We start from the raw sequence: 26,956 nt of genomic DNA, 5'->3' as shown, positions 1-26,956 counted from the left end.
TATTCTTTCTATTAAACTCTAGATTATAGTACCTTTTTAAAAAGTGGCCCTTTTTAATATAATATTAATATAAATACTATTAGCCTTAATTAGTATAGTTTATATTAATATATATATTAAATTCTTCTTCTATCTAATTAATTAAATTTATAGCTATTAAGTATATTTAAATAGTTATATACTAAAGCTAGCTTATTATTTAGTTTATAAGCCTTTTATCTATCTATACTTAAAGTATCTTAAATATCTTCTTAATCTTATTTTTTACCTTTTTAATTAAGTTAACTTATATCTCCTTAAATAAAGTAATTAACTTATTTATTAAAGTATTTACTATAGACTTTTAGTCTTTCTTTAGGATTATCTTAATAAATACTTTTACTACTACCTTTAGCTTTAGGATTTCTGAAGCCTAATCTTAAAGCCTATTTTTTTTATCTTCTTTAAGGTATTAATAATTCTTAGCTTTAGTAATTTTATTACTAATAATTAATTTAATTATTTAGGTAAGTTAGCTATAAGGTATATTTTATATATTATCCTACCCTTTCTTATATTATAAAAAGACTTTATTTAGAATATTTTAATAAATTATATTAAGGATATTCTTAAACTAAATAGTTATTAATTTATATTCCTTTTTAAGTTTCTTAAACTTAAATTAATAGCAGGTTAACTATCTAATTATTTAAGGGTAGTTATTAAGGAGCTATTCTTAATTAAGTTTCCTAAGCCTAACTTTAGAGCTATTTATAGCTATATTATTTTTAGCTATAAAGATCTCCTTTAGGTTCTTTTTAGCTTCCTTTTAAGTATATTTTTTATAGATATAATAGATATTACCTATAAGAGACTTTATAGTAAGGGTCTTAAGGGTTATAGTGCGTTTCTTTAGTAGGATATTGGCATTATCTATATAACGCTTAAAGTAGTAAAGGTACTTTATAATATTCTCCCTAAAGAAGGTCTCTTTATATAGAGAAATTTAATTAATAATAGTATACTTTCTGCACTACTTATAGAGTGCTTTAATAAGGGTATAGAATTAGTTATTAATTATAGTAGGGGCTATAGTTATACTACTAGCTTAAGTTAGTAAAGTTATAGGCTTTATAGATTAAGTTTCTATATCCTTAAAGGTTAAAGCAGTATTAAATAAGCTTATTATAGTAAATATTAATTAATTAATTAGTTTAGAATATCTTTATAAGTTTTCTATAGGTGCCTCTTTTCTATAAGGGGTTAAAGGGGTATCCCTTTTATCTATTTTCTATAAAACTATTATTTTAATTATTATTATAATAGTTAGGTCTTTTATAAGGGTTTAAAACACTATTAATATAAAAATATCTTATAGTATTACTCTTAAAGACCTTTTAATTAAATAATTTTAAAAAATATTTTATTAGAATTTTAAAGTATTATTAGTCTTAGCCTCCTTAAAGGAGATAGCTCTTTAGGTCTTGGTTTTAATATAAAGACCCTAAAAAACTTTATTCTTAAGGTAGGTATCCCTTAAGGATACTATAGCCATATTATAATACTATTAGGTTAAGGCTATTCCCTTTTATTTATTAAAATATAAAATCCTTATCTTATAAAATAAAGGTATAAAATAATTTTAGTTTTATAATTATAGTATTGCCTTTTATACTTATAAGATATTTAGTATTATTATTTTTAGCTTAAAAACTAAAGGATCTATTACTATTTATAGCTTCTGTAAGTAAGTTATTATTTTATTATTATTATTATTATAGCCTTTTGCCTTATATCTTTTTGTTTTAATGCCTTTTTTCTTTAATATATCTATAACTTTTAGCAGTATAAAAGTGCCTTTCTTTCTATTTAATTAGTTAGTTTTAAAATCTCTTTAGGCAGTAACTATTAATAAAAAGGATTTTCCAGGTTTTAGGGACTAATTTAAAGGTAAAAAGTAATAATAAAGAAAAGACTGCAAGAAGATAATAATTTCTAATAGCCTTAATTATAAGCTAAATGTATATAGCTATAAAGGTTTAATTAAAATAGGGTCTTTATTATTAAATAGGTAATTAAGTAATTAGTTTAATAATATTAAATATAAGGATAAAAAGTGTAAAATTCAGTCTAAAAAGGCATACTGAAACTAAGATATTAAGGGGAATCCATCCCTTTATGTCTGTCACTACAGACAGCCTTCTAACCCCACTAACAAGGCTAGACCTCTTACCCTGGAATGCTCATCGTAACCATTACAATAGTTTAATAAGGAATATAATATAAACTATTTGCTTTAAATATATAGGCTTAAAATAGTAATATAAAAAGAGTAGCTATAGTTATTATTTAGAAAAGTAAGGTAATAAAGGCAGGTATAAAAATTCTAAAATACCTTTAGCCTAAATTAATAAAGGCAGCTACCTATCTCTATAACTATATACTATTAATTTAAAGATAGTATAAGTTACTATATAAGATATTCTACTTAAAGTATATAGCCAAATAGTTAGTAAAACCAGATCTATTATACCTTAAAGTATATAGATATAAAGCATTTACACTAATAAAGGATATATAACTATAATGCAATAGATTATATTATTAAACCCCTAAAGGGTAAATTAAATACTTAATAAGATATATATTAAGTAATTTCTATAGGATTTAGAACCTATTAAATAAGGAGGTATTCTTAATACAGGATATTACCTTTAATAAATACTAGTACTTTAATAGAAATATAGTAACCCTTTAAGATAACCTATAGGCCAAAGACCTAATAGTAATAAAGAAATAAATTAAAAAATTAATCTTACTTTAGCAAACTTAGCCTAATCTATAGTAAATATATCTAGTAAATAAAGAATTAAATAAAATTACTAATAAAAATATAGAATTTATAAGCCTTAAAGCCAATAACTTAATAAAGATAGGCAAGGAATTAAAACTATAATGTGGTTAATAAGCAAGCGCTCCAGATAAGCAAGCGCTTTAAAAATCCCTTAACCTTATATCTAACTATCTAATTAATTAGTTCTTAACTATTTAATATGTTATAATCCTTAAATAAAGCTAGAATCCTTCTTGCCTTTCAGGCCCTTTAAAATAACCTAAAATTAAGTCTCTAATAGGCTATAGATATTTATAAAGTTAGCCGCTTTGCTTTATATTATTGCCAAAATGGTATTTAATTATAATGCAATTCTATCCTAAATTTATAGAGACTATTTAATCTAGAAGAGAAGATAATAGTTTAATTTATTTTTAACCTAGATTTATAAGGATTTCCCTTATAACTGCATTTTATAGAAGAAATGGCTAATTCCCTGCTAGCTAATTGTAATACATTACCTATTAGTAAGTGCTAGGCTTATAACTTTATAAAGTAATAACTAGAGCTAAAGATATATTTATTTTAGAGATATAACTATTAGAGAGCTAAATATAAAGATCTAATTATTATTTATAGCTAGTTTAGGCTTATATAGAATATAATTATAAAGTATAGTATTTAATTAAATAATATATAGAACTTTAATAAGATTGGCTTTATAATAGGCCTTATTATGGCCGGAATGGCTATTATAGGTTTAGAAATATAAGGAAGGCTAAAATTAATGCAGCCTAAAAACTAGAAATAGATTACTGTAATTTAGGCAATTAATACAAAAGGTTAAGCAATTGTACTATTTATTATTAGTATAGGCTAATATTACCTTATTAATTAATATTAAGAATATAACCTCTTATTAAATTGGGTTATTATAACGAGCTAAAATAGGTAAATAAATAATAAGCTAGGTCTTAAGTGGCTAAAGCACTTTAATTAGTCTATAACTAACTAATTAACTGGTCTTTATTATCTCCTAATTCTTAATAGTTATAAAAGCCACTACTTGGCCGATTTTAAGAGATATTATAAGGAGAATAAGATTATTATACTCTATATGCCTGCTTATATATCTTATTTACTCTAGCCTCTTAATGTTAGGTGCTTTAGGCTGCTAAAAAAGGCTTATAGCCAAGAAATAGAGCATTTAATTAAATACTTTATAACTTATATTTCTAAAATTAAGTTCTTTTTTGCCTTTTATATTGCATTTAAAGCTATCTTTATAGAAAGTAATATCTAAAGGGGTTTTAGAGAAGCTAGGCTTGCTTCTCTTAACCTAAAAACTGTAATCTTAAAGCTTAATATATAGTTACAGACCCTAATGCCTCCTAAAGAGGCTACTTAACCCTTAATACTATAGGCTTTAAAGACCCTAAAGATAGTTATTAAGACCTAATTTTAGTCTAAATACCTTAATAATTAAATTAAATACTATTATAATAGCTCCCTAAAGTTAATATTAAAAGCCTTAAAGTCTTTTATAAAAGAAGTAATAGCTATAATATATAAGAATATACTATTAAAAGCTAAAGTCTAAAATCTTTAAAATATAAATAAAATATTAAGCCAGCACTATAGGGTAAAAAGGACTAAATTATAGAAAGGGGGGATTATAACTGTATAAAAAGTATTATAAGTAATTAATTAAATAGATATTAATATATAGGTAGTGGCTAAATCTTTAAGAAGTAGTGGTTAAAGAAGGTTAAAGTGATTAAGCAGTTGGCACTATAGTGTATACAGTAAAGGCAGTTATAATATAAGGACTTATTAAATAGCTTTTAAGTTATTTAGGGAAGAATTTAGTAAGTAAAAGCTAGCCTTTTTAAACTATAGCTTAAGCTTTTAAGCTATAGGTTAAAAAGGTTAAGGAAAGTAAAGCGCTTACTTATTTAGAGCGCTTGCTTATTAACCACATTATACCTAATTTAAATTTAAGCTATTATTAATATCCTTAAAATTACCTCTATTAGGTTTCTTTTATATAATAAAAGATAACCTAAAGGTAAAAAGAGATAGTAAGCTAGTAAGTAAAACCCTTACTAAAATATAAATAAGAAATTATATTTTATTTAATATAGTATTTCTAGTAGGGATACTATAATATAAAATATATATAGGTACTTAATAGAAGACCTAAAGTTATAAAAGTTAAGAGAGTCTAGCTAGCTTTAAGAACTTACTAAAAGGAGGGAGCTTACCTTAGCCTTTAAACTAATTTAGTATAGAAAAGCAAGAGGCCTAAAGGGATAGAATAAGCTCTATATTAAATAAAGAAAAGAGGCCTTATATCAATATATATTAAAAGCTCCTAAAGAGGCTTTCTAGCTTATATATTAATATAAAGAGTTATCTATATTAAAATACAATTTAAAAGGCAAAAGAAGCTTATTTAAAGAGCTATAAACTCTTTTAATTATAGATAGAAGTAACTAAAATTACAGTAAAGAGTTACTAAATACTTAAATATTACTAAATATATATCTATAAATTAAATAAATATAAAAGATTCTTAAAAATTAAAGCAAGATTAATAGTTTAAAGAGACTAATAGGTAAAAGATAGCTAAAATATATATATAGCTATACTGGCCAGAATGTCTTTTAGGGTTTTAATAGTAATTATAACTAAATTTAACTATAAGATACTTTAGTATAATATAGTTAATATATTTATATAATTAATATTAAATAAAGATATATATATAGAAATGCCAATAGGTTATTAAAAACCTAATATAGTCCTTAAGCTATAAAAGGCATTATATAGACTTTAAAGGTTACCTCTTTTATAGTAAAAATACTTTAAGAAAGGTCTATTATATATAGGATTTCGCTAAGTACTTAGTAAGGACTGTTATTAAGTTTAAGGCAATATAGTATTTTTCTTCTATATAGATAATTATATCCTTTACTATTTAAAAAAATAAAAAGAAAAGGCAAAAGATTTAATAAAAAAGTTATAAGAAATATATTATATTAAAGGAGGTAAAACCTTATAATAGTTTTTAGGCATTAAGGTTATAAGGGACAGACCAAACTGTTACTTATAGCTTTCTTAAGCTATATATATTAATAAAATATAATAATTACTTCTAGACCCTCTATTAAGATATAAAGCAGTTATCTTAATAGTATAAAAAGAGTTATTACTATATATTAAATTATTAAGCCTAAAAAGTATAAATAATTACTAATAGAAAGTAGGTATTATTATATATACTGCAGTAATAACTTACCTAAATGTTACCTTTATAACTAGCCAATTAGTAAGATTTAATTAAAACCTAGGACTATAATATTATAAAGCGGTAAATAAAGTATTATAGTATCTTATCTAAACTAAAGACTTAGCCCTTTAATTTAGAAGTAATAATAACTCTTTAGTTAATAGGTTACTAATAGCCTTAAATATAAGCTTTGCTAACAATTTAGTAGACCGTTAAAGCTTACAGGCCTTTACTATATAACTATTTAGAGGAATAATAAGCTAGTAAGTAAATAAGTAAAATACTATAACTATATTTACTACTAAAGCAGAATTACTTACCCTATTATAAGTAGCCAAAAAGGCTATCTTTATAAGCCAGCTTATATCCTTATTATAAATCAATCTAGAAAATAAGATCCCTTAATAAGGCCCTATTAAGCCACTAAAGGTAACTATCTAATATAATAACTTATAAACTATTTAACTAGTTAAGGAGGAATTAGTTAAGCTATATATAAAGCTATAATATATATAGATCTATAACTATTAGCTAAAATAAGAAATAGTAAATAGAACAGTAAATATAATATATACTCTATTAACTTAGCTAATAGCTAATAGCCTAATTAAAAACCTTATTAATAAGAAATTCTAAAATTTTCTTAAGTAATTAAAGCTTATTAAAATTATAATAATTAAATAGTAAATAGAAATTATTTTAAATTAAGTTATATAATAAAATAAATACCTAAAAGATTTAATTTAAATTTATTACCTTTAAAAAACCACTAAAATATAAAAAGGGTAAAGCCTTAATAAACACTTATATAACTAATATTAACTATATAATAAAGACTAGAGAACTAAAAACCTCTAGCTAAATTACTTAAAAATATAGGGAGGCTTAGTAGCGCCTTAATAATAGGCAGGAGTAAACTGGCCAGGATAACTAATAGAAGTAATACTAATAAAAGCAACTAGAATATTAAGAATAAGGTTATCTAAATGCTTATTAAGTAGAGTATAAAGAGCTAGCTTAGCTTTAAATATAGATAGGAGTTTATTATAGGTCCCCTTACCTTTAATAGAAATATCTTTATAGATATCTAGGTAAAGGATTGCTAAATAAAGGTAGGTTATAGTAAAGATATTATAGGTATAGAGAGGTATTATAGAGATAACTTAAGTAGATATTTCTTTAAGAATAAGTTTAATATTACCTTAAAAACAGATTAATTAAGAAGTTAGAAAAGCCTTAATAAAAAATATATAGAAATAAGGCATTAAAGTGCCTAAAGGTCCTAAAGAGATATAATATCTTAGGATTAAATTATAGTAGCTAGAGTGCTATTATTACTAAAGGTAGGGTTATATATATAGTTAGTAATTACTTATTAAGCTATACTATAAGATTTAATTATAATATAGGCCTACTAGACTTAAGTAAAATTAAGTTCTTTATTAATAAAATAATCCTAAAGGCACTTAATTGCCAGGTAGTAAGCCTAAATTGTATTAAAGTATTTATAAAGAATTAGTAAAATATTAATAAAGACTTAATAATTAAAGTAAAGAAATATATATAAAGCTATATTTCTTTTAGTTATTAATATAAAAAATATAATACTTTAGCAAGAGGCTAATATAGTATTAAAGAGAGAGATTATAGTAAATATTATAGATATAGTAAAAATATAAAATCTTATTAAAAGACTAATTAATTAGCTAAACCTCTAAATTATAAATAAACTTTTAGAGAATATTTATATAAAAGTTAATATAAAATATAGTAATAAAATTATTAAAAATTATAATTAAAGAATTTTAAAAATAAGTAAATAAAATATTAATAAAAGCTTACTAAAGACTAATAATTTTAATAAGGTAGAAAAATATAAATACTAAAATCTAGTTATTAAGATAATATAAATATAGACTACTTTATAACAGTTTATTAATATCTTGCTAAAGTAATATAATATAATACTTAAATCTTTAAGATTAGTATATTACTATTAGAATTATTATATACTAAAGAGAAATATTAAATTAGAAGAATAAAATAATTACTTATATTTAGGTAAAACCTTAATAAGATGCCAGAAGTTAAGGGATTTAAATATAAAATTTCCCCTCTTCTAGAAGAAAGATAATACACAAGCTTTTTAATATATATAACCTAACTATAGGGGATTTTTAACCTCTTTATTAATTTTATTAACTATATTAAAAGCTTTATATCTTTAACCTTATAATAGGATTAAGATATTATATTTTTAATAGAATAAAAGCCTTTATAGGAAAATAAATTTATATATTTTATTTTATAAGTTAAACTTACTATCTTATATTATTTCTAAATTAATCTATAGACTTTTAAGTACTATATATCTAGACTTTAAATAAAAAAGTCTTTTTTTTATCCTCTTATTTAGACTATTATAAAAGACTGTATATATACTATCTCTAAGCAGCCAGTTAAAGAAGGTCTCTATTTCTTCTTTATTTACTCTCTTTAGAAACCTTTATTATATATTTTATACTATTAATTATATATTATTTATATTAATAGGTCTCTAACTTTTCTCTTAACTTATTACTAGCTTAAAGATTGCCTTTTTAATTAACCCTATTTATAGATCTATATACCAGTAAGGTCTTTATATATATTACAGTAACTAAAAGTCTTTAAAGCTACTAGTTATTAAGTATAAGAGATAACCTAATAGTAAGGAAGTTAATTAAAAAGTTTAAGATAATAATAAAGTAAAAGTTATTATAACTTTATAAAAGGGTAAAGATAATAGCTAATTAGGTAAGTACTGCTATATAGCTTTATAAGTAAATAGCTAACTATAAAATATTAAGTCTTTATTTATTTAAAAGTTTATTTAAGACTTTTTTATATTATTATAAAAAGATAATAAGCCTAAAGTATTAGTAACCTTAAGAGCTATAAGTTTAACTTTTTATATACTATTAAATGCCTATTAATATAGATCTATTTTCTAAAGCCTATTCTGCTTAATAGCAATAGCCTTAATTCTATATTTCTTTACTTACTAATTCTAGTTATTATTAATTATAGTAATAATACCTAGCTTATAGTTATAGCCTATATTGCTTATTTCCTTTATTATTATAAGGAATGCCTTTTAATTTCTTAGCAGTTTATTAAGCTTATAATTAATCTTTATTTAGTTAAAAACATTTAGGGGATATTACTTAATAAGCTTATAGTTAATTTTAATATAAATAGTCTTTAATAGTTAGGTCTTTTTATTTTTTAACTTTTTAATTACCTTCTTTATACTATAGCTTTTAAGAAAATACTTTATTTAGTCTTTAGTTTACTATACCTTTAAGTTAGAATTCTATATATTACTTTAAGGAGCTTTTTATATTACTCTCTTAAATATATTTTATTATACTATTAAATATTAAGTAAGAAAAAACTGACTTAATATAGGCTAACTTAATAGTACCTTAATCTCTTTTTTAGCCTTACTTTTACTTATAGTTAAGATCTCTTCTTTAGACCAGGCTGGCAGGGCTATAAGTTACTATAATAAGGCAGGCATTTTTATAAGTTCTTAATTATATAAGACTATAATAGTATTACTAACTTTAAATAATTCCTAATAGTTATATTGCCTAGTCTTTCCCCTATTAACTGCCTTCTTTATTAATTAAGCCCCTAAGACTGATTAGGGCTAGTATAGCGGGTTATATATAACCCGATATAACAGCTCTTTTGTGCAAGTGGCGAAGTCACCCGGACCGTATCGAAGGTGCCCGTTCGTATCGATTGGATCAGGGCCTAAATCCGCAGACTACGTTGAACGGAGCTGTGAATTGGTACAATCTCTGGTTTCTGGTGGTTTCGGAATTCAAGATCTTACTAGGTCAACATGATATTCACCAGCCTATCATGTTGCATCCCGTCGTCCCTTTCCGTCTGCAGCTCGACGTAGGTTAGCCCTCCACGTTTGAATTGGATGTCACCCTCGACGGAGGGCAAGGTTTTTCTTGGCACAGAGTAATCATGATGACCCTAGCTATGAGAGGTCGAAAGCAAGCTCCCGCGCCCCCATCCTCGAAGAGCATGTTGTGCGACATAAGAGCTCAAGAAGCTCTGATCTGCATAATATGTAGGTTGACAACGTGCAGATGTGCGTTATCGAGTACTACCATGCGTAATAAAAAACTGGTGGATGGGTGAGCGATAGTACACCAACAGCATGATATTCATAGCGACGAAACAAAATAAACAAACAAACCGATACCTGCAAGGCCAATCCTCCTCATGATGACGGATCCCACGGCCCTAGCGGCTGCATCATGATCTTATTCCTTTTTGGGTAATAATCGTGGACTTGACGAACCTTCAATTTGTCAGCCCAGCATCTCCAAAGTCCGGATTCTGACACAACGGGCTTTGCTCTTTGGCCGGCAGCCGCCACAACGAAGGGGATTCAGATTTAGATAGACAATGGATATTGGCAATAGCTTCCAAGAAAACACCAATCTTGGCTTACTCTCCCAAGTGTCCACGGATCAGAGTTTAATTGATTAATTAACGTCGTTCGCTTGCCACACCCCGGCCTCTCGGTGGTTGTAAACTGACCGAGGATGCCGAAATGCCCGCTTTTCGGCGGACTTAAGACCAGCAGCGTACAATCAATAGAGCTCTTCGGCTCGGGTAGACACTGTTTGTAAGGCATTCGACCGCTGTGAGTGGAATAGGGAAATGCCTTCAAAGCCAGATTAACTCGCCATGTCAAGATCTGGGGTCACGTATAGCTGCATGTAGTGATACCTGTACCTCGAGGAATAGTTAGTACACTAACTGCAAAACGAAAGCTTTCCGTCTTGTCGGGTCTGATCCTTAACATGATCTCGATTAACCCACATTTTTTTGTCTCGTCCGGGGCGCGCCCTCTAAAGCCGCGGATATAGTCTCCTGTACGGGTACGAATTGCTCTGTAATTGGACTCTGAGGTGGACAGGTCAGCCACACCTGTACAGAAGGAGTTCTGCTTAGTAGTGAGTTGGAACTTTGGCCTTATCCGCAAGCTCCAGTACAACCGCAGGACTTGAGGCCTAAACCCGTCCATGGAAACTGGAGATTTGCAAGCATGACAAAACAGGCCAGAGCCACGCCCTTGTTGGACTTGGCTGTGCTGTACAAGTTGTAGCTGAAATGTAGCGTACCTTGGGTCTGTAGTTACATACAGTACGCCCTACACACCCCCCCTAGCTTGAATACAGCACTCACACACTTTTACAGCATGCCATGGGTTGGGTAATAATAATGGATGGATCTCGTTATCCGTGGTGTTGATCTCCATGTTAAATACCTTGGCTGATCCTATCCTGCCTCGCCCCGGCCTTCTTGTGTGTTTGCAGTTCATCATTTCATCTCTAGTATTGACTTTGTAATATTTCACGAACACGATCTGACCAACACTCGAAATAAACCCTCGACCACTTCGGAGTTCGGGGATTGCGACACTTGCATCCACATACCGCTTACACAAGCCAGACGAAGCCGACGGAATCATATATAGTTGCCGCTCCCGCCATAAGTGCGCCTCCATATCCGCGAGCAATAACGTTATATACCCCAACTCAAATTGTCCTGTCAATTTCACAAGCCTTCAATCCTTTTCAACTACTCGACGGTGGTACTCAGATGATATCATAAGGTCTCCAGCACACCCGAATTCTCATATTGCGACATTAGACAGCCATAAGGCGTCTCATTCAATACTCGCTTCATCTTCAACATCTACACCAAAAAACAGCTAAATCATGGCGACCGAAACCGATACTCTCTCATTCTCGTTACCTACCAGTACTGCTCCCACCGATGTTTCTGAATCCACATGCATGCCTCACTCGACTCCCTTTTACCAGGCTTCAGAATGCCTGCAACCGAACAAACCGGCCGAGTGGGACACGAGAATCCATCCGACCGCACAATCACGAGATTCTGTATCAGGAGGTGGATGTTTTAACGACGGAGGTCTTTTATATAGAGTTCAGGCTGAGCGCGAATGTCGAGAGGGACCTGGCAAGTAAGTTGGAAGGATCATCTCAGATTACCGAATTGGACCGGACGTCGAATTGCTGACTATACTTTGGTACTTCTTAGAACCGTTGAAGAGGCCTGCCAACGCTCTCTGAACCACTTCCCATGCCCTGGACTCGCCTTTCCGATGCCGGCCCTCGATTTTGACTTTCGAATTGCTGTTCGTTTAAATCAAGAGGCTGTCCATGTTGACTCGGGCAACACTAAGGAGATAACCACTGTCGCCGCTGGTGTTTGGTCCGGATCTTTTGGCCACGGCCGCGTCATTGTGCGTTTTCCCTTTTTTCACACGCCCCCCAACCCCTTCTAGAATTCTACGCTTTTATCCAATTCGTGGCTGACTGAGGAGGATTTCACGTGTGGTGTATAGGCAGGCGGATATGATCTTGGCCAGGCACGCGGTTTTAGGCCCATGAGGCTTGTTGAGGGCGCCTTTGTCGTCCAGACAAGTGATGAGCAGCCTGCACTGTAAGTTTTGGGAGTTCTTATAAGTCGCCAGACTTGGATTTAACTCATTTGCCAGTCTTGAAATGCGCACTCGCGGTTCCCTCTCAGGACCTGCAGATGTTCTCGATACTCTATTAAGCCCTCGGGCCCCCAAGGACATTGACCCACGGCGATATGGATTCCGCATGTTCGCGACGTTCAAGACATCCGACAAGCGTTACGCCGAAATCGTCAACTGTGGATTATGGGTGGCCAGTGGTGCCTGGCGTGGCGAGCACTTGGTTATCGAGTAAGTCCCTCTCTTGAGTCATAGTCCCCATCTTACAAGGGCGTGCCTAATCACAAGACGCAGTGCCTACCGTGTTACATAAAAAATCACAAATCACCAGCAAGCGAGAGATCCGAATGACTTGACTTGACAGAAACGACATATTTAGCATTGGATAAGGGATCCTGACTGGATAGCGGATCCCTCGGCGCACCACAGGAGTTGGTCTTTAATAACAGCCGAGTCAATTTTTGACCCGGTTAGCAAATAGGAGGAAATGGACGGATGATGACGATGCATTGAGCGGCGTAGACATTGGATCTTGAGACTTTCCCATCTCTTCCTTAATCCTTATTTGTTTGGGTAGTGGTGAACTGAATGACCTGCCTATTCAGAACCAAATAACGTTATTTAACGAAAAGCTGACATCCCATCTCAATTTTGGTGCATGTAATTCCACCCGGTACGCACGTCGGTCTTTTGCTCGGACCATGATACACCGACGGTGTCATGAGAATGGGTTTTCGACATATCATTATCAAGCAAGAACGTTCTCCTCCTCTGGCGGCCATTAAGGATCAATTCTTGATCAGTCGGTCACACCAAGTTTCTATTGCTTATTATGAATGTGCCCGAAGGTCAGACGGCCTCTGGTGTGGCTCTGGCTCATTGATTCATAATCACTGTCTCTCGAGCTGACCCAAACTATCCGAATCGGCGGCCCACCCAAGCCTTCAACTCCTCAATCATCTAAGTCAACTTAGATCTCGATACTGTCAGATTGGCTTGTTTTGTGTGGCCGTTGTGCATACCCGCGCATTCCGACTCGGACGCCGTGGACTTTGTTCTATGGGGAAAGTGTCAGCAAAACACAATGCTAATCCAGGATTTGCATGCAAGGCTACTTGCCTTGTAGATCTGATGCAACACAGTCTTGCTGCCGTGTCCCTGAATCCTTATCGCCGTACCTACGGACCTATCTCACTTGAGCTTAATCCGGAGTTCCAGACAACTGAGCTTCCTCAGGCGACTCTGGTCCTCCTCGTCTCCACTGGCCACCACATCGTCCACGGCTCCGACAGTTCCTGTTGTGATCTCCACCTCACAGTCTCCCTCCTGCTCAAACCAACTCGCGACCGCGAGGATCTTCTCAATGGCTCTACCCGTTCCTGCGAGTGTCACGGCAGCACTGCCTGCATCTCCACCGCTGCTACGCTGCAGCGCCTCAACACGCGAATGTAGGGACGCGTACTTGGGTGCTGCGCCAGTGGTCTTGAGTGAGTCGTCAAGCTGTTTACGGGCGCGTTTGACCACAGCCATAAACGGTGTCCTTGAAGACACGTAAATGATGCGAGATTTGGATGATGCCGGCGGCTGGCGCCTGGTTAGGGGCCGTTTCTCGACACGAGCACCTGGGAAGTGTTAGTCGCATATTCGTAACATTTTGTGAAAACCACACCTTCTGAAATAGCAGGCAGCTTACTAAAGGTACCATATACCTTGATTGGAGCCTTGAAAGCCTCGGCCGAAGCCATCTTGTCGTTTTTATGAGATTTGGCTGCCTGATACTGATCAGCAAATGAATCTTCAAAAGAACTTTTCGACAAATTTTGGAGGAATGTGCTCGAACAAGTCCTACCTTGTAAATGCCACGAGTGCTCCTTTTGAATTGATTGTTTCTAGCCACCTCAGTTTTTAAAGATGCCTGAGTATGGATGATGCCTAGCGTGAGTGGGAGTTGAAGTGGTGAGAAGAAGACACAAGTCTCATGAATGGAAAGGAAGGGTAAAAAAGTCCTTTTAGATACAGACACCCCCACTACTATCGCGATGCTTTCATGAACCGTGGCGAAGGAACAACCTTCAAATCGGTACTTTTTGAAAGATTTTGAAATAGATTTTGAGAACAATTATTATAAAAAGTCAATAAACTTCACATCATCATCGCAAAATCTTCCTTCCAAAGTGAGGATGAGAGCGCCACAGATCTGTGGCGCAGCTCATGCACCCCAAATGTAGCGTTTCTAGCGCGCCCAGCGGCCCGCTACAGACGTCACCTTGAAGCTGTCGGCTGAGCTCACCTGGAGTCAATATTCTTTCGGGCTACTCGTCCATCTTTAACTCGTTCCTGTTCAGTATCAGTCTAACATCGTCATAACCTCATCGCCGCCATCTTCTCTTATGGCTGCCTACCTTGCTAGTCGCGTAGTATCGACCAGCTAGGCACCTATTTCATAATGTCCATTGCAATCTGGCCTCCTATCTCGCCGGCCGAGCTCAGACTTAAAGCCTCCGAAACCCAGGTACTGCGACCTCATGCGACGAAGCGAAACGAGACAAAACAAGTCAAGACAACATGCTGATCTATTTTGACAAGGCGCGCGAACGCGATTGGATCGTCGACGAAACACTCGAGGTCTGCCGCGATCTTAAACATGGCCTCGAGGATTGCTATGCGCTCCTCGCACCTATCGATCCGGGCAGTACACTCGTCATGAGTACACCGCGCAACGAAAAAGTAAAGGGCACGCTCACTCGTGTCGGCACTCGTATTGTCAAAGGCGTAAGGCTGTCTGTTGAGCTCATGTTCCCCTGCATGCAGCTCCAGCCTCGTTCTGCATGCTGACGTCCTTCGATCGCAGACCATACATCTCCAGCTTCGAACGATACCCCCACAGACACTGTCCCTCTCCCAGTCCGAGGCTATTCATGTCCAAGGCCTCGATGCTTTGCACGGCTACCTAAACCAGTCCATAGATCTCCTCGCTATCACCTTGTCCAAACCACAGGACGCTAGCTCACTCGCCTCTATTCTCAGTATTCTTGCTGATTCTCTCTCCGATTCATCAGCTATTCTCAAAGGACCTCCTCTAACAGACTCTGATCCTGCTTGGCAGATGTGCTCATGTTCACCAGATCAGTTTGAGCCATCAATTGGGCCCAACCTCAGCTTTTATCTCGGTCTTCAGGAAAGCTGCATAATTCTTTGGCTGCGTGCTCTAGAACCTGTTCATGCGCATGTTCATTTTGGCACCAAGCTTGGTCTAGCCTTTGGAACTGTACGTCGGCTGGAGCATGACGAGATGGACACCATTTTCCGGTATAACACACAGGGGTCCAACATTGGCGGCTCGAAGCGGGGCAGTGCCCGCCATACCCCGGAGCCAGGATCGTCCGCTGCAGAAGTGGATAGTAATGATATTCAGGAAGTCTATGTCCGGGAAAAGGTACGCGTCGAAAGCGCAGATCCGAGTCTCATATCCATTCAGTCTAAGCTTAGCTACCTCAGTCACATGCTTGGCCAAGCCCGAAGGAACATTGCTGAGGTCCTTAGTGTTGACTCTTAGAAGTGAGGGGAAAGGCCATGTGAGCAGCTTTGCGTGTAAACTGATTGGATACCCTGGCGTTGAGGTCTCAAATGGATGTTATTGGGCGGGGTTTTCACTCCCAAGCTTGTTTTAAATTATCACAGGTTTCGAAAGCGTGAAAGTCGGTATCACGGCATACCGCGATGTTATGAGTACTGGTTCTTGGGTTTCAGATGAGTTTGTAGAAATTTAGATAATACATCTATCCATGCAATCCATAATCCACATTCCATCGCTCCTCTGCTAAACCGTAAAGACTCTTGACATAAAACAAAATGGACTATGCTGTGAAAACGCAAAAAGACAGCTTCTTATCTCGTACAGGAGGTATGTTCAGCCTGTATTTGACCAGGCGGGTGAGATGATCAGGATACTGTGGAGTGAGAGTGGCGGCAGTGTTGTCGCTTGAGTATTTATCGAACAGGAGACCAAGGCATTGGGACGAGGATCCTTGACTTCATGCTCTGGATAAGAGGCACTGTCTTGTGGACTGTGTCGCTCCAGCCCTCGACCTGCCAGCTCTGTTCACGACGGCCTCGACGCTCCTCAAGGTTGGCAAACTGCCACAGATGGTGGACTGTATTGAGGTCACCAATCTGAACGAACCAAGCACCAACGCCCTCCATAACCTCACGGCGGGCCTTGAGGCCTCGTCGCCAGTGTGTTTCCCACTCGAGCAGGTTGCCGGGGTGCAGTGTGTAAGAACGCAGCTCAAAGATGCCACCGAGCGATCGTGGGGGAGTGGTTGGCCAGAAGGAAAATTCTTGCATGAGAGAGACGTTCTTGGAGTTGATTAGGCCCTTTAGCTTATTGTCGAAGTCGGCAAATTCGGGGTGGTGAGTAATTGAGTACCGGGACTGATGGTAACCTTCGTATTTTTGGTATTCCCAGATGTGGACTGTTACAATGGTTAGTAGTCAGAAAACATGATGTAATTAATCATAACATACCGAAGGTGTCACAATCGCCGACTTCTGTCCTCCAGCTTCCGACCAGGTTCACCTTGTTCTCTGGGGCGTTCGCCATCTTAGGGTACCATTTCCCGACGAGATCGACATACTCGTCAACCTTCTCAGGCTTGACTTCGTGAAGAACGATCGAATGGACGTACTTGCCACGCGCAAGAACTTGACTGAAGCTTGCTTCGAGCTGAGCATCGAGCTCACGGCCCTCTTTGGTACCGTAAATGAGGTTCGTCAAAGGGCCCGCCTTACGGGTAGGCTCCGGCTCCTTCACCTCCTCAGAGCGTCCTACATGGTCATTCTGTGAGCCCTCGACCGACGCGTTGAAAGGAACGTTAGCAGACTGCGGGTGAGAGGGCAACGAACTGGCTTCTCGCTTCTTCTGTGCCTCGACTAGGTGATCGCGGAATTCCTTCTGCTTCTGACTGAACTTATCGACCTCTGCGTGTGTAGGGTTGACATCTCCCAGCGAAGGTGTGCGACCGTTAAGGATAGCAGTCGAGCTCAGAGCTCGCACGCCTGCGAGAGGAGTGACGGCAGCGGCGCGTGCAAATTGGCGACTGAGCATTTTGGGGATGGTTGGAGCTTAGAGCTTTGATTGAGGTGCGGTGAGGAATGGAGATGTAAAGTCTCGAGGTGGATGGGGCGCAATTGGTGTCTAATAAAGCTGACACTGGCGCGGGCGCGGGGAGATTGCGGGCGATCTTGCAGATGACAACAACGTTAAAACGTCAAACGTTGGAGTTGTGCGGTTGTAGATCTTGGAGGGACCGAGACGGACAGGGGAGATGCTGAAAGGAGAAAATACACCGAGGAAACGGAAGCAGAAGGTCAGATGCGGCACGATTGGTGGCAATCAAATGCTGGTAGGGCACAGCAGAAGCGGGAAGGCAGGCGTTTAAGCGTCAAGGTGGTATCAAAGCACCTTTTGGTTGAGATTGCCCTGGCACTGGCAAACCTAAGGAGGAGGGCGAAGCGCGTGGACGATTGGGCAGCTTAGAGTTGGAGGGACGGAACGGCTTTCGGTTACACGCCCAGGAAATGTATAATTCACCCCGCACTTCTTGGGTGAGTTTTGGTTGCTTTCAACGACGAGTATGACGAGTACAGACTCTATGAGCCTTTGACCGAGAAACAAGGACAAAATAGAGCGATTTGATTGAGGGAAACAGGAGTGATGAGATCAGAAGGTTTACAGTACGTACACTACCTTCTTAAAGCTGGAGCTTAGAGGAACTATCTGATGATGTCACCCCAACTTCGCGTCACGTGTAAAAGCTTAGCGTGTCAAAGAATGCGGGGTTCGGTTGGGCCTGCTGTTCCTCAGCTCTGGCAAGATACGTACCTATCTTACTCAGCAGCTCTCGAACTCTCTCTGCCTTAGCCTCAAGGCACGCAGAAAACCACCCGGGCTCGGCTTCGGCAGAACCCGCTCGGAGCTGTGTCGTTCGGAAAAAGGCTCGTTCTGTAGCAATCTTAATCTTGAAGCGATACAGTCCATCAAACCGAACCTACCTCCCACGATACCCACGAAATCCGTCATCATGTCTTGGCTCGGTGTTCAACCCCTCAAGAAGTTCAACGCTCCCTTCTGTACGTTCAATTGCGACTCATCCATCTGCGCCTTCGTGAACGTATCCCGCTGACTCCTCCAATAGTGAAGCCTTACTGGCCCTTCTTCGCTGCTGGTACGTGATATTGCGCAACCTATCCGACAACCCGATTCTTTCCCGATCGTATACTGCCGCGTGCAACTTCGATTGATCTTTTGATGAGTTTGGGACAGCAATTGATTCTTGATATAGGTGTTGTCATTGCCTACGGCGTCAACTCCGCCCAGTCCGCCATGATGAACTGTACGACCCCCATAAGATGAGCACAGAGCGACAACTAATCAGATATAACAGCTGCCGAGTGGAAGAACGACCCCCGCAACCCCAACGCCAAGTCTGGCGGTCACTAAGTCTGATGGGAAGGAAATGGGATTTCGTCCAGCTAGCACGCATAATCGACCCGCGCGAACGCGAGGCCATGGTTCACGAGATGGAATTGTATCATAGAATCGAAAAAGGGGCTTAATTGACCTATACAACGATCATACGAAAGTTTCCCATGGACATGATTGCGAACGACGATTGCCCTCGAACTCTGGATGTCCGATTGTGTGGGAAGCAAGACCAATATCATGTCCGGTTATGTGACATGTAAAACCCTTGACTCACTCTGAAATCTACCATCATGCTCCGTGGTTTATTTCTATTTTTGTGCAAGGAAGATGAACTATGGCCCAATACTCACCGCGACATACTGGCTATCAAGCTCTTGTGGATGTAGCGGTCCATCATCATGGCCACATGATATCTCGTGTCTGTAATTACTTTGTGCCGTGACTGCCTCTGTTTCATGCAGAAGCATCCAACTTCTTCCATAGACCTCTCAATATAATCCTCCGATGAGGATACTTACGCGTGAAGGCGTCAAACTGGTGACAGCATTTATACTGAATATGACTACCTAGATAGTTTCTCATAATAGACCTCAACTTTCGGATGAAACTACACATTCAAGAGAACATGTCTAAAGATCTTGATAAGCCAGCCATAGCTGGATTGTTGACAACGTTTGTGGTGGGGTTAAAGTGCTGTCATGTTGTGCAACGGCCCGACGCCCTTTGAGAGAGATTTCTCCCACTGACAAATCATAAGAGCTTCTTTTTACTAAAATTGCCATGATTGCTCTCCACGCTCGACTCACACGGCCTACAACCTTGTTATCAACACCGACTTAAGTCCGCTCTAACATCCCATCACTCCTCTATAGATGCGTTTTCTTCTTGGTATTTTTTCTGCTGCTAGACCAACTGTAACTACGATTAGACGAGCCTCATCTTTTACTTTTTCTTCATACAAAGTTTGCTTATCTACAATGACCGCTACAACAGCTCCCAAGCCCAATGGCAGTGGAAAACATGAGGTCAAGATTCTCATGCTTCATGGTGAGTATACATGACGTTCATGCAAAGAGATGCAGTGACTCTCGGTCATCTTTAGCATACCCTGGACTCACCCGTAATCTCACAAGTCCCTCACTGACATTTATCACCAGGCTACACACAATCTGGCGCTCTATTCCGTGCCAAAACCCGTGCCTTGGAGAAGACACTCGTCAAATTACTCAACCCAATCTCACTTCTCCCTGTCTTCCTTTATGCCACTGGTCCCAACCGTCTAAGTCCAGAAGACATCCCTGGCTATCAACCCCCTGAGGAACCTCAGGCAGAGGACTACCAACCCGATACCTGGGCATGGTTCCGCAAAGATGAAGCCACCGGCAACTATCGACTGTTCGACGAGGGCATGGCTACCGTTGGACAGGCCATTCGAGAGGCAGAGGGCATCGATGCAGTGTGCGGTTTCAGCCAAGGTGGTGCCATGGCCGCTCTTGTAGCAGCCGCTCTTGAGCCAGAACGCACTCTGCCTGAAGGAAAGGAGGGAGATTGGGCGAGAGGCCTCAGAGAGGCAAACTCTGGTAAGGCTCTCAAGTTCGTCATTTCGTACTCTGGATTCTGGGCCACTCCAGACTCCCTTCAGTTCTGCTATGAGCCCAAGATCAAGACTCCTTCATTACACTTCCTGGGTAGTCTTGACACAGTTGTTGACGAGAGTCGAAGCCGGGCTCTCACAGATCGTTGTCAAGACCCTCTTGTACTTGTTCACCCAGGAGGTCACCACGTACCTGTGTCCAAACAGTGGGCAGCGCCTCTGGCTGGCTTCATCAAGGAGCATAGTCAGGATAACGAGCCTAAAGCAGAGTTGTGATGAAAAATATTGTCAGGGGATGGTTTGTTACGACGTTCTCATTGAGTTTTGGGGAAACACATATAGACTAAGACGCATACAAATAGATAGACTTGGTGAAATACACCAAATGCCATGTCATACATCCTCATCCCGAGGACTATCTAACCTGTATAATTGCAGACAACCAGAACCATCATGAATTATTCGCCGCTCTATCCTGTACTTCAAGATCTTATTTCGCAGGCTGGATTCGTGCCATCATCTCCTCCTTGGTGATGAGATGATCGATTCTTTCCAATAGTCCCAGGAGACTCTTCATGTTGTGACTCCATTCGTTGAGGACATCGTCAGCATCTCTAGGCTTTGCGAAGCTCACAATTCGTGCAGGTCGGTCAATTTTGGCGTAGACAGTCTTGGAAGTTACAAGTTCGCTGATGTACTTCTCTGTCTCGTCCTCGGCAAGATCAAGTAGCTGAGTCAGGCGGCTCATCTGGATGCGAGTATAGTACTTGGCAATAACTCGAACGTTGTGCTCAATCACTCGCTTTCGCAGATCTTGCCATCGCTGGTGAGCTTTGTCGTCCGAAGATTGACCTAGCTGGGCGTCAAAGACATCGGTACTGCAGAGGTGAGGGCCGAATCTCTTGGAAATCTCTGGCCATCGCATCAACTCATGAACAGTAAAGAGTCGCAGAAGCTCTGCTTCAGCTGGAACTTCGGAGTTGCGTGTATCTTTGTGGATTCGGTGGAGAAGATCGTGCTGTTCGTTGTCATAGGGAGCAAGGATGACAAAGTAGATGATGCGTTGCAGGACCTATGTTTAGGAGATTAGCAAAGCAGATCGATACTTCAGGGGCATTCAACGTACAGGCCGAAGCTTGGCTGGGTCTTCCTCGACTGCTTCTGTGTCCAGAACCTGCCGATAATGCTTGCACACATCCAGGTACTTCTCCTCGTGCTTGGCAAGAATGATCTGCTGCTCGTAGTAACGCAGCTTCAGATCAGTTGTGTCGTCCTCCTTCTCTTCGGGTACCTCCTCGCCGCGGGCCTTCTTCTTTTCACGCTCCTTTTGCTCCTTCTCAAGCTGTTCGGCGGTCTTTTTAGGATTGCGAGAAAGATAGCGGGTGCTGATCTTGCGACCTAGAATAGCAGCCTGTGTCCAATCTCCGCTCTCAATGCAGAGCTCAACCTGCGCCAAAATAAACTCGGTCTTTTCCCGTCGATCCATGGAACCAAAGGTCTCGACTTGCAGCTCGCAAAGAATCTCGGTGGCTGACTTTAGATCACCCTGCTTCTTCTTAATGTCGGAAAGGATCTTGGTGACACGGGCTCGTTCGACTTCGACAAAGATCTTCCCCTCTGTTACTGTCCGCAGAGTCTCGATTACAGACAGCTTGGTCTTGAGGTCGGGAGTGTCGTCGAGGAAGCCCATGACGGTCTGGACCATCTTGGTGATGGCTTGCTTGAGCTGACTGTGCTTCTTGGACAAGACCAAGGTCTGGTCGTTCAACAAGCTCCAATCGCCCGCATTTTTGCATAGTGTTACGATTGCGATCAGGACTCGTGATGTGGACGCAAGATCAGAGGCCTAGTACTGGATTAGCGGCGAAGGTGAGTGAGCGGGCATGTACTAATACATACTTGTCGGGTTTGCTTCTCGAGCGCAGCAAGCTTCTCAATGGCGCCTTGGAGGTTACCGGACTAAACAGAGCGTCAGAAAAAGCTCAATATCGCTAGATCAAAGCTCAAAAGCCTACCGCAGCCAGCTTCTCAGCTTCGGGAAGCTGCTGGTCAACCTCCTTCGAGAAGTCCTTCTCGGGCTTTAAAACTCCGTCAGACATGGTAGCGGTGATCGCAGTGTAGACCCCTCAAGATTTGTGATTATCGGCCAAGATTCGAATTGGAGGGTTCGAGTTCAGGGATTGTTGGTGTGTAATGTTGTTGCGATGAGTTCTAGGCCGTGGGGGCGTGTTTGGTTTAGTCCAAGCTGGTCGATTCAGTGACGAGGCTCACGCAAGAGGCTCCTGCCTGCCTGTCGCTAGGTCCCCACCAAGCGAAGCTGGGCCTGGAATTTAGTGGGACCGATTCCGGACCGTCATCCAATTTCTGGGGCACGTGACCATCATCAATATGAATGTGCTGAGATAATTTCACGACTCAGTCAAGCTTATTTCATGACTCTGAAAGTACTTTAGAAGAGATTACTGCTAGTGACTCTGCAGGTCCTCGGAACATAGGAGCCTCAAATTGGACGTTTGAGGGCCTGTTCAATCTTCGCTTTAGGGTAACAGACTACATCGGTACTAACCTAACGGAAGCTTGCATGTACTCTATATTAATAACTAGAGGGAATATGAAGACGAATCTGCAATGAAGAAACTTTCTGATACCATAGAGCACTGACATTGGCATGAATAAGTCATTGCATTCTTTCAAGTTTGTACAGTGCCTTCAACTTCTGAACCCAACAAGTTCATATTAAGTCATCATAAAAGATGGCTTTGCTAATTTTTTCCTTTTAGGTATGGCTATAGCTGTAGCTATATTCAGGAAAGAGTATCGTTACTTGAAAATGGCTTGAGCTTGGATTTTACCAGTATGAATTACTAAGTTATTCTAAAAGCTTGCCAGAACGACGTGTTACAAGCTTGATTCGTCACTAAGAGAGTAATGCTAACCTAGACTCGGGTGTATTTTTTCATGTCAGTTGATAAAACCAGGGTCAAAAGGTTGCAATAAATATGAAATCGCTTAAGCAATTCATAGTGGCAGTCTTGTTATCACGCATTAGCTGTTCTGTTGTCCAGAATGTGTGCAAAGAAGCGATCAAGGTCACTGGGTCAAAGACTTCACAGACCAGTATCCAGAAGATATGCGAAACTTGTTCTTTCATTGCAATTAAGTTTGTACTGAATTCTTAAAGTGGGTGCTCCAAGCGAAATTTGAATAAAGTTAGGAATCTCAAGGAAAAGGCTATGCCCACAAATGATGTCCAAAACTGGGAAGCAGAGAAGTTGCGATTTTCATGCATCAGGTTGCTCTCCAGAGTCCCAACAGCCTTTTAAACGAAGAGGAATCATAGTTACATGTTGTAGAATAGCTGTAAGTGCAATTAATCACCAAGTAGATATATGATTTCAAGAGGGTGCAATAGGTCCGAAGCTAGTCGCCTGGACACCAGCCGATATCAAAATGTTTAGAGGTCAGCTGCGGAGCACAACCTCAGCCTGGCTGAAGTTTGTATGGATCCAAGTTCCTCACTCCAGTGAGCTACCAGGATGCTTGCTTCATCGGTGAAGTCTGATAGCAGCCAGAGGGGCGTTGGAAAGTGTAGCCTTATTAATGACAAACTGAGAGAGTACGGGAAGTAATGCGTTTAGAACGACATGTCCCTTCAGCTTGGAGTAAACTTCCTATCATACCTGCCACACTGGTGCTTTTATACAAGATAAGATATGGGTTTGTAGCTAAAATCAGTGAAGGTCTGTTGAATAAAGCCCCTTTTGTCCAACGGTATAGCTGCATTATCATTTTCTCTTGTACAGCGAATGCATCCTCAAGATTACGTTTCAGCCTCGATCTAGAGAGATATATTTCAAGACTGCCGGTATGTTCTTAGCAATAATTGTAAATTTAGCTCAGAGATACCGCCGCGGACTATGATGATCATGTACACCTTACAATATGAACTAAAATCACAGAATGTCAGTAATACACCTATACAGTCGGCATCTAACACTGTTTCTCAGCCTCGAAGTTGGTGGAAGCTCATAATTAAGCAATGCTCATGCAAGACATTCTGGAGAAAGGGCCATAGTAGTTGAAGTATAGTAGGGGGAATATAGAACTGCTTCCAAAGTCGGAAAATGCGTAAACAGACTTATGTTATATGTATCATATCCTGTAAAAGGTATAGTTTCAGGCTTACCTGTCTGGAAGGTGCTTGAATCTTGACCCGGGTTGAAAAAAACATACAGCTAAGCAAGGTCTAGCAGGCTTTGTAGGCATTGCATATCATCTCCGATCATGACTTTGCTTTCGCCACTATTTTAGAACTGATAGAGGGAACTCTTAATGAGGCTTAGAATACTCACTTTAATTAGTGTTATTCAGAACTTTAAGTAGTCGGTTGCAAATATGGACGGGCTGATTACCTTGATCTTGAGGCTTTACGAGGTCCTGTATGGAAGCTAGGAAATGACAGGAAAGGATGTCAGATGCAGGTAAGAATAGCCCAAGACCCATTTCCATCCATAAAATATGCCTGTAATCCTACAAATAAACGAGTTCTGAATCAAAGGCCAATAATGCTCTACGGTCTTTGCTTTTGAGCTTTTTCAAAGGCTGTACTTTTCATTCTACCTCAGATTTCGTATTAAAATATAATAGCAGGTGTATGAATCTAACAGGCCATATGAGATTATAAGAGAGAAAGAATAAGCCCAAGACATATGCTTCAGACCCCTGATATTTGTTTTAAGATCTGGTTATGGGTCAATACGAATTCGAGGCCATGAAAGCTCAGGGCGAAGTTATGATGATATTGCATCAAGAAGATTTCACTCATACAGGAAATCATACCTTCCTACTTAGTCTCAACTGGTGGTACCAAAGAGAGAGTTAAAGAATCTTTACTGAAAATAAGACAACCCAGTCTTGAACTGACTTGATATGATGAGGTTGAATCTATAGGTCGGAGGAAGCTCGGGACAGGAGCTGAAGACGATGAAATTAAGCGATTGGTCCGTGCGCCATCGTCATTGTTTATCAACTTTCGCGCTCCGCATCATCAAGTGGAATCAAAACAATCCAAAGCGGCTTATGATACCTGGCCCATGACTAATTCAAGGACAAACATCCATAACTTATGGCGACCAGCAACTTGACAAGCCACTGAAAACAGGAGTGTACTGTAACCCATATTCGTATCAACAGCCTGCCCTACGAGCAACCACCAGAAACTCCACGGTAGTCATCATGGCCGCCAGCAACCTGTCGACATACTCCGATTGCGTCTCTTCTCTCCGCACCTCCCTCAAATTCCTCGAATCATCCGTTGAGACTCTTGATAATGGCGTATCCGATTTTCCCCGTCTAGTCAACGTCCTCAAGACCGTCCGCGTAAGTCTCTCTCACCTTACGCTGCCTCTACTTACACCTCGTAGCACTATGAACTCATTCCGCAACCCACTCTCGCTGCAGCTGAAGCTTCATTACGTGATGAAATCGGACCATATATAGCTCTTCTCCTTGCCCGCGCAGACTCCCAGATCGAGCGTCAGGAGCGTCGCATTGAAACACTCAAAGCCCGCGCAGAGCTTCAGCAGGGTCGTTTGTCCCGCCCAGATGATGATTACGACGAATACGGTGGAAAGTCTAAGAAGCAGAGAACCGGGAGTCGTAAGTTGACTGCAGAGGAAAAGCTCCGCGCGCGAGCAGTTCGGCAGCGTAAGGAGGCTCTGCGTTATGGTGTCGAGAGATTGGAGCTGGAGGTGTTGCAGAAGGAGAGGGAGCTCAGGAAGAGATTGGAGGGATGAGAAGCGGACCGGAAATGAAACCGCACTGAACGACAAACGGAGAAACAACTCGACAGAGGCAATATGGAGAAGGCCCTTTGATGCGACGGAACCTCCCTTACGAGACGTCGCACACATCAATGAGCAAGCCAGGTGGGATCGGCACCAGGCATATATGCTGGCTTCTTCAACCTATCGAACTATGCCAATCCTCCTCAGCGACAAATACGGAAACCAGCCGGAGGATTATACGCTGAGTTCATCTTGGCAAGTGTTTGCTTTAACTTGAACACGACACAACCCCCGTAACTGAGTATTGTCTAGTCTCATGTAGGCTAGATTCGACATGTTAGCGATACCCATTTTCCCGAAGAACTGCTACGCGTTCCTGAGTAAAACCTTAACACCACATGCATT

General features: G+C 38.9%; 8 protein-coding genes; 5 read left to right on the top strand and 3 right to left on the bottom strand.

Annotated features, from left to right (window-relative positions):
* Positions 1-11,899: 11,899 nt before the first annotated feature.
* Positions 11,900-12,919, top strand: FFUJ_04277 (uncharacterized protein; the record flags this gene model as incomplete). XM_023572457.1 has 4 exons in its annotated part: positions 11,900-12,165; positions 12,243-12,447; positions 12,550-12,647; positions 12,703-12,919. 4 exons carry the CDS (start codon positions 11,900-11,902, stop codon positions 12,917-12,919), a joined length of 786 nt encoding a protein of 261 aa, XP_023426577.1.
* A 956-nt stretch (positions 12,920-13,875) lies between these two features.
* FFUJ_04278 (uncharacterized protein) lies at positions 13,876-14,429 on the bottom strand (the record flags this gene model as incomplete). XM_023572456.1 has 2 exons in its annotated part: positions 13,876-14,306; positions 14,378-14,429. The coding sequence occupies 2 exons, from the start codon at positions 14,427-14,429 to the stop codon at positions 13,876-13,878; spliced, it is 483 nt and encodes a 160-aa protein (XP_023426576.1).
* Positions 14,430-15,130: 701 nt separating this feature from the next.
* On the top strand, positions 15,131-16,240 carry FFUJ_04279 (uncharacterized protein; the record flags this gene model as incomplete). XM_023572455.1 has 3 exons in its annotated part: positions 15,131-15,196; positions 15,271-15,456; positions 15,536-16,240. The coding sequence occupies 3 exons, from the start codon at positions 15,131-15,133 to the stop codon at positions 16,238-16,240; spliced, it is 957 nt and encodes a 318-aa protein (XP_023426575.1).
* A 434-nt stretch (positions 16,241-16,674) lies between these two features.
* On the bottom strand, positions 16,675-17,791 carry FFUJ_04280 (related to NIPSNAP protein; the record flags this gene model as incomplete). XM_023572454.1 has 2 exons in its annotated part: positions 16,675-17,159; positions 17,212-17,791. 2 exons carry the CDS (start codon positions 17,789-17,791, stop codon positions 16,675-16,677), a joined length of 1,065 nt encoding a protein of 354 aa, XP_023426574.1.
* Positions 17,792-18,767: 976 nt separating this feature from the next.
* Positions 18,768-19,186, top strand: FFUJ_04281 (related to ATP synthase chain j, mitochondrial; the record flags this gene model as incomplete). XM_023572453.1 has 4 exons in its annotated part: positions 18,768-18,816; positions 18,882-18,911; positions 19,029-19,079; positions 19,131-19,186. The coding sequence occupies 4 exons, from the start codon at positions 18,768-18,770 to the stop codon at positions 19,184-19,186; spliced, it is 186 nt and encodes a 61-aa protein (XP_023426573.1).
* Positions 19,187-20,148: 962 nt separating this feature from the next.
* Positions 20,149-21,041, top strand: FFUJ_04282 (related to dihydrofolate reductase; the record flags this gene model as incomplete). XM_023572451.1 has 2 exons in its annotated part: positions 20,149-20,218; positions 20,329-21,041. 2 exons carry the CDS (start codon positions 20,149-20,151, stop codon positions 21,039-21,041), a joined length of 783 nt encoding a protein of 260 aa, XP_023426572.1.
* A 214-nt stretch (positions 21,042-21,255) lies between these two features.
* FFUJ_04283 (related to RPN5-subunit of the regulatory particle of the proteasome) lies at positions 21,256-22,864 on the bottom strand (the record flags this gene model as incomplete). XM_023572450.1 has 4 exons in its annotated part: positions 21,256-21,837; positions 21,892-22,611; positions 22,665-22,724; positions 22,781-22,864. The coding sequence occupies 4 exons, from the start codon at positions 22,862-22,864 to the stop codon at positions 21,256-21,258; spliced, it is 1,446 nt and encodes a 481-aa protein (XP_023426571.1).
* A 3,136-nt stretch (positions 22,865-26,000) lies between these two features.
* On the top strand, positions 26,001-26,560 carry FFUJ_04284 (related to mitotic spindle biogenesis protein Spc19; the record flags this gene model as incomplete). XM_023572449.1 has 2 exons in its annotated part: positions 26,001-26,144; positions 26,189-26,560. 2 exons carry the CDS (start codon positions 26,001-26,003, stop codon positions 26,558-26,560), a joined length of 516 nt encoding a protein of 171 aa, XP_023426570.1.
* Between the last annotated feature and the right edge of the window lie 396 nt (positions 26,561-26,956).

Source organism: Fusarium fujikuroi, chromosome FFUJ_chr02 (assembly GCF_900079805.1).
Source record: "Fusarium fujikuroi IMI 58289 draft genome, chromosome FFUJ_chr02".
Classification (NCBI taxonomy): Eukaryota; Fungi; Ascomycota; class Sordariomycetes; order Hypocreales; family Nectriaceae; genus Fusarium; species Fusarium fujikuroi.
Note: the sequence above shows the minus strand (reverse complement) of the source record. Positions and strands in the feature narration are given on the sequence as shown.